At 42.5% G+C, this 12556-nt stretch overlaps 1 protein-coding gene across 4 annotated transcripts; it reads right to left on the bottom strand.

Moving 5' to 3' along the window:
* Positions 1-2065: 2065 nt before the first annotated feature.
* Positions 2066-12220, bottom strand: ZFAND5 (zinc finger AN1-type containing 5). 4 transcript variants are annotated; one of them, XM_056118752.1, is made up of 6 exons: positions 12117-12220; positions 7785-7944; positions 7264-7375; positions 6592-6695; positions 4257-4382; positions 2066-3674 (listed from the first exon to the last, which is right to left on the bottom strand). In XM_056118752.1, exons 2-6 carry the CDS (start codon positions 7933-7935, stop codon positions 3526-3528), a joined length of 642 nt encoding a protein of 213 aa, XP_055974727.1. In that variant the 5' UTR covers positions 7936-7944; positions 12117-12220; the 3' UTR covers positions 2066-3525. The 4 variants fall into 4 exon arrangements, with proteins under 4 accessions (XP_055974727.1, XP_055974730.1, XP_055974728.1 ...); XM_056118755.1 differs by having other exon boundaries at positions 7785-7941; positions 12117-12123; XM_056118753.1 differs by lacking the exon at positions 12117-12220 and adding an exon at positions 11622-11645 and having other exon boundaries at positions 7785-7941.
* Positions 12221-12556: the final 336 nt, after the last annotated feature.

Below are 12556 nucleotides of genomic sequence, written 5' to 3'. Positions count from 1 at the left end.
TGACAGATCATCTTTTCACTATACAATTAAATATAATCAAGCTTATTCATTTTCAAATCACTCTTTTTTCTAAATTCTAGGAATTATTTCTCTACGAGATTAAGACAAAGAATAGCTCAAGACTTGAAGAAAATGCGTTCAAAAGACACAGCCGATGAACTGTTACTCAAAATATACAAAACACTTCAAACTCGGTAAGAAACCCAATTTAAGAATGAGATGAGAATCTTACAGAAATCTCATCGAAGATGTAAGAAGCAAATAAAAACATGAAAAGCTGCTCCACAATTTACCTGTAGGGAAATGCAAAGTGAAATACAATTAAAAAACTATACTCATTTAGACTAGCCAAGAGCCAAAACAGTGGCTGATAAAGATGTGGATCAAAAAAGCTCTTGAAGAATGCAAACAAAACACATCTACTGTGGACATTTACAGAACTAAACACAGTGCTTACTATACAATCCAACAACTAGGTATTTGTCCAAAATGGTAAAAGATTTGTGTTCACACAAAACCTGCACGTTTACAGCACACTTCAGAACTGCCAAAACTTTGATGCAACCAAGCGATTCTTCAGTAGGTACAAACTATGGCACAATGGAGTATGAAGTCACAAAAAAAGATTTAAGGAAAACTAACCTGAAAAGACTGACAACCAATTTCCAGCTATATATTCAGAAAAAAGAACACAATTACAGAGAAAATATGGTTCTCAGGGCCTATGAACAATTACAATGGATACACGACATACTTCATTCAAACTGAGAACGCATGTACATCAAATGGGTTAACTGCAAAAATTACGGACTTTGAGTTAGGATGATGTGTCAATGTAGGCAGGATTATTCCTTTCAAAACACGTGTCACTATTCTGGAAGATGGTATACAGGAAATTCTTTTCCTTCCTCACAAATCTGCTTTAAGTCTGTGCTTAAAATTGTTTTTAAGCCTCCAAAAACTTAAAAGCCAGATATTATTATGACCCTTAAAAGATGAAGACCGATCCAAGGACCGTTTATTTTTGTAACCATTGTGACAAATGATTCTTCAAGTTTCCTTACTTTGCAAATTCAGTGTGAAAAGCCTAACAGACTCAAATCTAGGTTGTAGCAGTAAAAAACCCTATCTGAATAGGAATGTCAGATAATTCAGGTTTTCACGGAGTGTCCTAGAAGACCATTTGTAGGGGTGTATGCATGCAAAGATATCTAGACAAAACAAGTATACTCTGAAAATGCTTAGTATCTGGACATTCCAAAGTAAAAGCCCATTTACAGCCCTGCTTGAGAAATCATCCAGGGGCATATGCAAGTTTAGGTAGTACTATCCTCACATACTAATGTCCAGGTGAATTCTAAATTTTATAACAAAAAATACTATCACCTCATCCTCATGCTTATTCAAAAAGATGGTTGTAGACGACCAAGGAAGCCCAAGGATGTATCATCTTCCCTGAGGTCTTATCAACTTACTTTAATAACCTTAGTGTTTAAAATATACCAAGACTACATTTGAACTACGAAATCTCAGAGTTCCCTGTATAAGCAAAAGGATTTGCACCCAAAGCACTGACAACTGAAAAGTTACGGTTCCACGCTTGGCTTCAGATACCTAATGCGGAAAATCTGTAACATTACTACATTTTATTATCTAGTATGACACCTGCTTAGACTAAATCCATAGTCCCATTCTCCATTAGAACCCCAAACAGAAGCAAAACTATGCCTTTGTCAGACCAAAGAAGTGTCATCTAGAAAAGAAAAAAAAACCAGGACAGGCTGTAACCGTTCAAATTTCATTCTCAAATTCAGATTGTTTGATCCTAGAAAAGTACTTATTAAAAATCTCGCAAATATTAACTGCCTGTTGTGTATACTTGAAAATGTTTCTGACAACTCACCTCATGACTCACTTTAATACCTCAAGTTCAAGGATGGCAATGAAATAAATTATAGCCATGCAAAGTCTGCATATGCAACAAAAAAACCTGAATATGAACATTCTGGGTTATTCTCCTTTAAGATTTCTAACTATGGCTTAAAAACCCAATGAACAAGTGAAGTTTCCCTCTGTACATGGCTTTTATTATTTACATAATACAATAGAGCGTCAATGCCGAGTAGCATGATTATGTGCAATACATAAATATGAGCTATCTGTACACATCTGCAGATCTAGCTGGGAACTAAAGTACACAAACTTGAAAGTGAAACTGAATGCTTTAATTAAAGTAAAAAACTCGGACTGAACACCGCAAGAAATCAGAAGTAGTGCCCTGTGTACATACTTAACTATTTACAGATGGAAACAGGCATTACCACAACACTAGCTATTCTCATTTATATATAAAAAACACAAGTTTCATACATCACAGAAAACCTTCCATTATAACACAGAAGTGGTATTACCAGACAAGCATCAGTGAAGTATACTGCCTCTTCTAGTTGTTATTGTACAATGCTGTAGATAATGCAGCCCATGCAATACACCCAAGAACACTAGAGTCCTACACCCAAGTACAAGTAATATGGTTAAAAGCAGCCCTCTGCAAGTGGTGCTGGATACCACTAAGAAGTCTACTGCAGCCATGTTGGTTATGGTTTTTCCATGCAGAAGGGTACAGTTACATTAAGAACTGAAGTCTTTAAAAAGGCTTTAAACATTCGTTCTTGGACCAAAACATTCAACAAAAGAAGCACATGAAAAATTAACTGTTCAGATACCTTTGCAACTTAAAATTCAGATGCATGTTATTCAATAGAGCTGCTATATGTGAAAAACCAAACAGTTTTAATTTCTTCTTGTCAACAAATTAATCCTAGTGCCGTTCTGTGCTACACATTTTTAGCAATGAGAGTAATGCAGAATCTTCCGGTGCAGGCCAGCACAATAAGCTTCAAAGATATCTCAAGACCCTGTTGACTTGATGGACTCTTAGAACAAGTTGCGATGTTTACCTTTCAGCTATTTGACCGATTTACCAGGTTTACATATGGCACCAAATACTGGATTCGTGAAAGTCAGATCCTCTGTATAGCTTTCTTCCTGCTTCCAAAGATTGTGGAAATAAAGTGGGTGAAGTTTAACTATGGTAGAAGTAGACTGCCAGTCCTTTTCTGGTGTACCATTTTTAAAAAAATACAGGCACATAACACTAGCCAAAGATTATACCTTGATTACATTCCCAAAAGGCAGATATGCTGCAAACATGCAGAGATTTCATGTGTTTGGCACAAGGGAACTAAATTCTGTCCCTATTATATCCGTGTACTTCAATTTGCTGTGCAGATTTTCATCCAATTTTATTCAGGGGAGGGCATATACATTTTGTAGGGCTGTATCTATCCAATTCTGCCTGTAACAAACACCCAAACATCCTAAAGTATCAATTATAAGACAGACAAGTGTAAAGTAAAACTCTGGAGAACATCAAAGGAAAATGGCCATGCATCTGCTCTTTAATGTTTTCCTACGATATATTAAAATAAAAACAAAAGTTTCAGTCTCTTCACAAGTAGTAATTTATATTCTCTGGATTTTTTCAGCCACAACAACTGGATTCTCTTTCCTGATTTTTGCTGCAGCTTCTGCTTTGTAATCATATGGACAGTTGTGCTTGTCAGAATAACGGTGAAGTCCACAAAACAAATTTCCACACCGGCAGTCAAATCCTGTACACACAAAGAGGAAATAGGAGTCAATTGGGAAGTTGCAGCAATTAAAAGCAGAAAAAAATTCTTTTTAGTCATTATAGAAAAGAGACTTTCATGGCACTTTGTCACTTTAAACTGTGGGAGAGCTTTTAGCTTTCTTTGATGAGGAATAAATCTCTTCCCATTAACACCTGTAGATTATTAGACTGAGTGGAAATTACAAAAGTTTTGGAATCAGGCTAATCAAAGTTCAAATCCGAGTCCAGTGATATGTTAACTATGATAGTTTTGAGAATGTACAATGAATATCTATAGAGCTTTTTTGTACCTTGCTCAAAATAAGTGATTTACGATCTAAGTTACCTTTACCAGAGAACAAAGAATCAAGGGTATCTTATCAATCTAAACAAAGGAAAGTAACCAAGATAACCTGACGCTAATGGGTTTCTTATACCCAAATAAAAATAAAACTCAACTTTTCCTTACCACTTTGGAAACTTTCCTGAAAGCCAGGTGTCTTATGTGTAAGAACAACTTAATGACTGAGTTGGAGCTCCTTATTAAATCTAACAGTAAATTATACATTGTCTTTTGTAATACCTGTAAGGCCAACTTTCTTTCTGCACATGAAACATCTGTTCTTCTTTGGTTTGGGCAACTCAGGAGCTTTTTCTTCACTCTGAGAAGTACTGGGCTGAGAAACCGATGGACTAGGCTGAGTGACAACTTAAACACAAGAGCAGAAAATTAGTAGTTTGTCAGTTGTTCACGGCTGACAATTATCTAAGTCACACACACACAAAGGGAGAACAGGAAGATTCTTAGTGAAAATGCTTCCACATAAGCCTTTCCTGAAAACGTGCACTTTGAAGACTCATCATAATCCTTTCAATTATCTGAGAATTTTTTCGTGATAGTACATCCAGTAAACCGGCCACGCCACTCAATTCCTATAAACTCTTAACAGCTGAGCCACGAGAATAGAGTTCCTATTCATTTCTTTAAGATCTTGCAAAGTATGTTGAAAATACCTTAATACACACTCAATAAAGGTTACTCAAAAACTACTCAAAAAACACCTCTTTAGGCTATAAAAAGTCAAACCTACAAGTGATGCTCCAACTACTGTGAATTAACTTCAGACCTTCAAATTTCACAATACTCTGCCATTTGGAAAATGCCTCAAGGCTAAAGAGATAGTACAAAGGTCAAGGCACTTGCTTGGTATGTGACTACAACCCAGACACGCGTTTGATTTCTGGCAGTGCTATCAGGCACCAGCCAGGTGTAGCCTTAACTTTTTAAAATTAAAAAACTCTTTATATCATCATACATACTTAAAAAAAACATTTTGGACAATGAGGTATGCTCTTACTTTTTAAAAAGTTTCTATTTACCTGAGGAATGTACTTTTTAGGTTGTGTAAGATAAAGCTGGGCTGGAGCAATAGCACAGTGGTAGGGCGTTTGCCTTGCATGTAGCCAACATGGCCAACCCTAGTTCGATTCCTCTGCCCCTCTCGGAGAGCCCAGCAAGCTACCAAGAGTATCTCGCCTGCACGGCAAAGCCTGGCAAGCTACCCATGATGTATTTGATATGCCAAACACAGTACAAGCCTCAAAAAAATGAAGATGTTAGTAGGCCCGCTCGAGCAAATCGATGAACAACAGAAGGACAGTGTTTGTTGTTGTTTGTGAGATAAAGCCAAAGGTCCCATATATGCAAGAAATGTGCAGTACCACTGAATCCTACCCAGTTCTCTTAAGTTTAGGTCATGTTACATCATCAGCTGAATGTCAACAGAAAGATTAAAATGTATACTGCTTTGTATGTCCACATATTACCTAAGAGTCCTTTAATACAACCAAATTTTACTTACATAAATTCTACTGCACTGAAAAACAACGTGTAATATGAACCCAAATCCCAAGAAGAGCAAATTAACATTATAACACATGGCTGCTATGACAATCAATGGTAATTTTTCTTGAGGGTACACCGATAACTTATATGGAGGTAAAGTGATAGGCCCTTTCCTTGAAGGTTCCTGAAAACTGAAGATAGGTTCCTAAGCCATACAGATCAAGGGTGTAGAAAAAAAATACAGGCAAGACAAAGCAGAAAACCATAGAAAGCCTTCTAAGAATAATGCAGAAATTAGATAAGAGCTCTAACCCAAAGGGGCTTTGTTCTAAGATCTGAGTTTTACACACTAATCTGTGAAGGATAGAACTCTGAAGGATAGAACTAATTTAAAAATATGAAGGCACTCAAAGTCATGAACAGAAGTTCAATGCCCTTTCAGACTAAATTTAGTGGGGTGGGGGTGGGGCGTGGAGATAACAGGGGGAAGGGGCACATGCTGGGCTGTATTTTAGGGCTTATTCCTGACTGTACAGTGCCATCCCGAGTACCAGGGAACCCAGGTCAGCCACCTGCAAGGCAAATCCTTTATCTTCTGAACTCTATCCCCAGAGTTTTAAATTCACAAAATAAGGAATCCTATACATCAACTTGACCTTCTTTCAGTGCTCAGTATGTTCTGCTTGCAAATTTTGTTTTTTTGCAATACTGACATCAAAACTGTATCAGCTATTGCTTTTGACGCTCAAATTTCTCTCCATGACCTGAAATTTAATCTATATGATTTCTTTTGTTGTGAGCAATGCTTCCTCTGATCATTTATTAATACTTCAATAGTAAACACCCATGTTTGTCTTAAGTTCTGAACATTTCCAGTTTCTAAGTTATCAGTGGGGAACAGGCAAGAATGAAAGAATGGCTATTTTATACCTGAAGGTGCTTTCCAGATATTGGTTTTTGGTCTGTATTTTACTGCTCCTCTTGTCTCTCACTAGAAAAAAGGATTCCCCAAAACCATCCATTCCGAAACTATCAATCCCAGAAAGGACCTAGTATTAAACAAAAAGCATACCTGGCTCTGACACTTCTGTTTTCGGGGCAGTTATTTTGTCCTCTCTTGAAATGCTCATTTCTGTCATTTGCTGAGTTACGGGCAAGGCAGCCACAGGCACATTTCTATTTGTGTTCAAAAAACATTAAGATCATGTAATAGCACTGTGTGATAAATTGTAAATTCAACCTTGTATATATACGCTTCAACATAACTAATGCAGTTCAATAATTTTTATTTTTCAACTGAGTGCCTAGTATTAACGGTTAAAACCAAAAAAGAGCAAATCTAACAGAGTTTATCAGTCAAAGCTGGGAATTTGTTCAAGTTACCATGTCCTATTATAGCCAATGAAGAATTTTTAGCTGTGCCTGTAATTTAAGGAAAAAGGCTTTGCCAAAACGGCTCACATGGCGTTACAATATAATTCGTGAGGCTGCAACCTCTAAACCTCAATTACGTGGAAATAAAAGCACAGCATTCTTAAGGGTGTGATGGAGCACATTATGCATCGCATCTTTACACCAATCATAATTAGACGGCACTAGAATCCCCAATTGAGAAACTCCTGCATGAAGGGGTAACAGCCCCCCTTTACAGCACCCTTAATACCCAGAACTACAATGGTATGGGACAGTACAGGTATCTCTGTACTTGCTGAATTTGTATAAAACCCTGAAATGTTCATCCTACCTTGATTTTTCAGATGTGCTGCCAGCAGCACCTTCACAGTTGTTTAAACTAGCATCTGCTCTCTGTACAGATGCAGAATCTGAGGTAGGACTGTTGGAACCACTCGCTGTCCCTATTGGGGGGAAAAAAAAACCCCACTTGTAAGAAACAAAGCAGTATTACAAACATGCAATGTCAAGATGATTAATAAGTAACAAATACTTGCATTTAATTAGGTTAGTGATTTAAACACTGTGCTGTAGAATCTTACACTTAAGTGAGCATCCAAACAAAAATACACATCAAGTCATATCCAGTGAATACAAGAAACAAAACCTCAAAAAAAAAAAAAAAGCCAAAAAACCCAGGAAAGAAGGTGCTTGTAGATAGTCATTCATTCCTGATGTAGTCAAGCCAAGCAGTTGGGTTGTTGCTTTAATTTCAGGTTTCTCCTATGTCTTCTCTGGGTGGGCTAGCATTCTGTCTTAGGCCCCAACTGTCCAACAGTTCTTCAAATGGGTTTTTCCTTGCAAACAACTTACCCATTGGGCTCATTCTGCCACTATTCTGCTGCCTCTGAAGATGTTCTTTGTAGCACACAGAACACATCCCATTTGTCCTAGGGTTCCCGTAAAAGCCACATCCTGTACTACACAGCATGGGCCCGGGGCTCTGGTTAGTCTCCTGAGCCATATTTTTCTGCTACAAAGAAAACAAACAAGATTTTAGAAAATTAGCTATTATCAAAATAAAATCATTAAATTGTACTCACCAGGGCACCTTTTTCCCTCAGTATTTACTTCTCATGGTCCACACTATATTAATTTAAAAAGGCCAAAGAAGTTAAGGCTTGTTGTCGCCTTTGTAAAACAAAGAATATTATAAAAGAACTGGGGTTTGGCTTCCTAAATAAACTATAATGACTTATACCTTTCTTTAGAATAAAAATATTTTAGTATTAAATATTAAAATGCACTCTTCCCCTTGCCACTATTACATTGTTAAAGGTCACTGGCAGACAGCAGAATATTTATATCAATTTGGGCAACTGGTATCTGAGAGTCACTCTCTGTTCTCCTGCACTGGAAGAGCACAGTCTCCTTCACATATTAAACGATGATGCTTCAACTTGACTGGCTGGAGAGTCTAGTATCAAATGAAACCAGAAAGAAAATACACAACAATCACAGTTCCGCTATGCTTACATCCTAACAGTGGTTCTTTTAAAATCGGTCATTTACTGGCTGTAACACGAAAGCTTTCTTAAGAATAACACCTGAACATACTGAGGCCCCCTAGAAATCCAACAATTCTGTTAGGCTATTCTGCTTTTATATTTCATTGTAAAAAGCCTCTTAAAAAAAAAAAGAATCTAGGAATTAGCTCCTTACAAAATCCCTTGTATGTACATTTAAAGTACAAAATCTGGTTGTGTACTTCAATGCCAGTGCCTAGAAACTGGCAATGTACAAACTATCAGCCACAGATGAGCCAAAGGAGCTCACGTTTAAACTTACCAAGTACTTGTCTTCCTCATAGCAGAGTAATGAAACCTTTCCAAGCTCAATTTTAACACAAGAAGGTAAAACAATACAAAAAAATCTTCAGTAACGGTTAATATTTAACACTAGGTTACCATAAAGAACTTTACACAGCAAGGACAACCTTGTGAAACATTGCTAAAATTAGCACAAATAGCGCAATGCTTCACTGAATTTAGCAAATTTTCCTTCTACGACAAAGCACACTAGGATTTTTTTTTAAAGCTATGAATGGTTTCTATGTCATCTTAACATGCACATATAAAAAGACTGTTTCAGAGCATTTTCTCAAAGTGAAATCCGGAGCTGTAATTTGTGGTCACTGACGTATAAAGTACCTTTCTTTTTTTTTTTTATCACAGAGATTAGAATTTAAAAATTGTGTACCTTAAAAGTGAAAGCATCTCTACATTGGATCCTCTAAAATTTCATATGGTTTTCCCCAACGGCCACATCTTCTATGATTAAAACATTTTCTCTACTGACACTTTACCAAAATGATAAAGGGGACTGATTTTGACAAGGAGAGAAACCTGGTAATTCAATCTTCCTCCCCGGAGCTTAAAACTCTTAATCTCTCCTTTGTTAGCACATCTCAACTACTCCAAGCCAACCAAGTCTGCTGAGCAGAACAAACTTGACTCCTAACAATAGTGCTAATTTAGCTGACACGGTCCCTTTAAAGACTAAGTGGAATTTAGCTGACTCATTTTGGAGCAGGGTACTGTAAACATTTCAACATCACTTATGAAGTTTATTAATAAACACGTTCAGCTGGGTCTTTGACATTTTGAGTACAGTAATGTGTAAAAAGGCCCCAAGTAATAAAATAAATTTGCAGAGACATCATGAAAAAGCATGTGAGTATTTGCTCTGTGCAAGAAGTTAAGCGGTTCACTTAACTGATAGGAATACAGTTTAAACTTTCTACACAAAATACCAGCGTGCTGTGCTGTTGGTCTCAAGAGCAAACAGGCCCCAAGTTTGACTTGACCCCCATTATCCGTTTAATCCAATTCTTACAATCTCTTATATAAATAAATGAAGCGGGAGGAGAGGAAAGTTCTCTTCCAATGAATGCTTTCACCCACTTCTTAAATGCAAAGGATTCGGAAGACAGTCTCTCTCTCCACCACGCCGATCGGGACACCCTGGTCTTCGCTGGGGCCTCCCACCCAGTAGATCCCCACCACCCACCACCCACCCGAGCCGGCTTTTAAATGCCATCACATGTGCACAGCTTGCCTTAATATTTCTCAGAGGCTTAGATCACATGGGTGGGCGCTCCAGCCTGTCACAAGGCTGCAATGTGACAGGCTGAGCTGGATGGAGGCTCTCACATAAAGCCTAGTCAACAGGGGCCTCTGAAATCAGCTTCTATTTTTATCTCAGAGCCTGCCAACTCCTACACAACCTCAAGAACTAAAGGATGCAGCTTTTTAAAATATCGAACGTGAGAAAACAAAAGGGTACCACCACCCTGAGGGCTGGCACTACATTTTCCGGTATTTTTTTCCCCCCTAAACGTAGGGAGGGCCAGAGGAAGAACAATCTCAAATTTAATCTAAAAAAAAGAAAAAAAATAAAAAGATCGTAATCAGTCGCATGGGCTCGGAGCCCAAGTGGTCATTTGTTAAAAAAACCAAGTCCAGCTGAGAACCTGAAGGTGGAATCCCTGCGTTGGTTTGGCACAAATGCGGGGTGGGGGCGGGGCAAGTGAGGGCAATTGAGGTAGGCACCTGGCCCCGTGGTGGCGGCACCGATTTCAGGAAAATCCAGTCGCATCCTTGAGCACCTGAAAAAGTTGCTGCAAACTTGAGCATTCAGTGTGCGTTTTCAAGTTTGCGGCTTAAAAACTCCTGAAACCTGGGCTTCTAAGTGGAAAAATTCCCTAGCCTCAAATATGCAACCCCCCCCCCCCACACACACATACACACACATACACACACACACACATACACACACACACACAGCTCTTCCTACCCCGAATCTAGTTCAGGAGGAGCACGCACTGGTCGAGTAGGCGTCCCGAATGCCCACTCACCTGAGACCTGCGCTGCAGTCTCTTAAGCTGCCCCCAACTTAAGCCAGTGACCTTGGGCAAGTCCTGACGCTTCCAGCTGTAGCTGCCCGTGTTCCCTCTCGGCCCAAGAGGACGGAAAAGAGTGAGTTTATGTCAAGGCTCCCGTCCAGGCCGAGTTAAAAAAAAAAAAAGTAAGAAGGGGGGGTGGGGGGGGCGGCCTTGGGCCAGCCGACAGAGCAGCAGATCCTCCAACCTGGAGGACCGTTCCCCACCAAAAAAAAAAAAAAAAAAAAAAATCTTGTTAAAAAGATCGACCTGATCTGGGGTTGGAAACTCCACTAAAAAAAAAAAAAAGAAAAAAGAAAAAAAAAAATCACAAAAATTTTTTTTAAAAAATCCATGCATTTTAAAACAAACAAAAAAATAGGAAACCCTGTCCACTGCCCTGCACGCCAGCCAGCTTCGGGAACGGGGCGCCCTGACCTATATACATACTTTCACCCGGGAATCTTGGGGGGAGGGGGGTGCGTGCACTCGATCAGGAAGGAGAAACCCGGGTCCTTCCCTGGGGGGCGCACCCCCCAGACCCCCCAGCAAAGCAGCCCCACCGGGGAGGGGGGTGGGGTGCAAAACGAGCCAAGAAAACGTGGCCACGCTCCCCGGCCGAGGCACGGAACAAAGGGGGGGAAAGACGCTCCCCCCCCCTTTGCTCCGCGCCGGGACGCCCGGAGGATCCCGGGGGCGGGGGTCCCCGGAGCCCCCCCATTCCTCCCCCCCACCCACCCCCGCGCCGCCCTCCCCCACCCCCACGTTACCCCTCCCGGCACGCGCAGGCCGCGCTCCCGAGAGCCCCGGCCGGGCCTGCACCTAAAACCACTGAGTCATGCCGAGCCGGCGGCGGCGGCCCATCCCCGTCCTCGTCCCCCGGTCCCCGTCCTCGTCCCCGTCCTCCCGGTCCCCGATCGCCCCTGCGTGGCGGCGGGGAGCCCCGGCCCCGGGGGCGCGGCCACCGCCACCGCCACCGCCACCGCCGCCTCTTTGTCTCTCGCAGCAGCAGCAGCGCCGCCCGCCCGCCCGCCCGCCGCTAGAACCCACGCCCGGAGCCGCCAAGGGGCCGCGCACGCCGGGCCATTGTTCCCCGGGGTGGGGACGGCCCGGCCGGGAGCGGGTTCGGACTCGAGGCCCCCGCCGCCTCGCTTCTTTTTGTGCTTCCCCCGCGGGCCCGGGCCGGACGTTTGCAAACCCGCTCCCCTCCCCCACCCCGCCTCGAGCTAGCCGGGCGCCCCCCGGCCCACCCACCCGTCACTCACCCTGCGGGGGCAGGAGCGCAGGAAACGGGCCGCTCACGCGCTGCGCTGCTGCCAGGACCCGGCGCGGCGGGGCCGAGGGGCCTCCGGGCCCCGGGGAGGAGGAGGAGCCGCCGCCGCCGCCGCGAGCCGGGCGTTGCGGGAGGCGGAGGCCGGAGAAGCGCCGCCGCCGCGGGCTCGGCCTTTGTTCGTGCAACGGCAGCAGCGGCCGCCGCCCCGAGCGAGGCCGGGCCACGCCGGAGCCCGGGAAGGGGGAGGGAGGCGGTGGGGGATGGGGGCGGCGAGGAGGAGGAGGAGGAGGAGGAGGAGGAGGGAGACCCGGCGGCGCCCCCTCGACGCCTCCCCCGCGGCCGGGTCTGAGGACGCGGCGAGCGAGTCGAGCCGAGCGCGCACGGCCAGGGGCGCCGACGACGCTGCGGGGGCGGCCCGCGCCGGCCGGGCCC

This window comes from Sorex fumeus, unplaced genomic scaffold (genome assembly GCF_029834395.1).
Source record: "Sorex fumeus unplaced genomic scaffold, SorFum_2.1 ptg000038l, whole genome shotgun sequence".
Lineage (NCBI taxonomy): Eukaryota > Metazoa > Chordata > Mammalia > Eulipotyphla > Soricidae > Sorex > Sorex fumeus.
The sequence above is the reverse complement of the archived record's forward strand: the minus strand, read 5'-3'. Positions and strand labels throughout refer to the sequence as shown.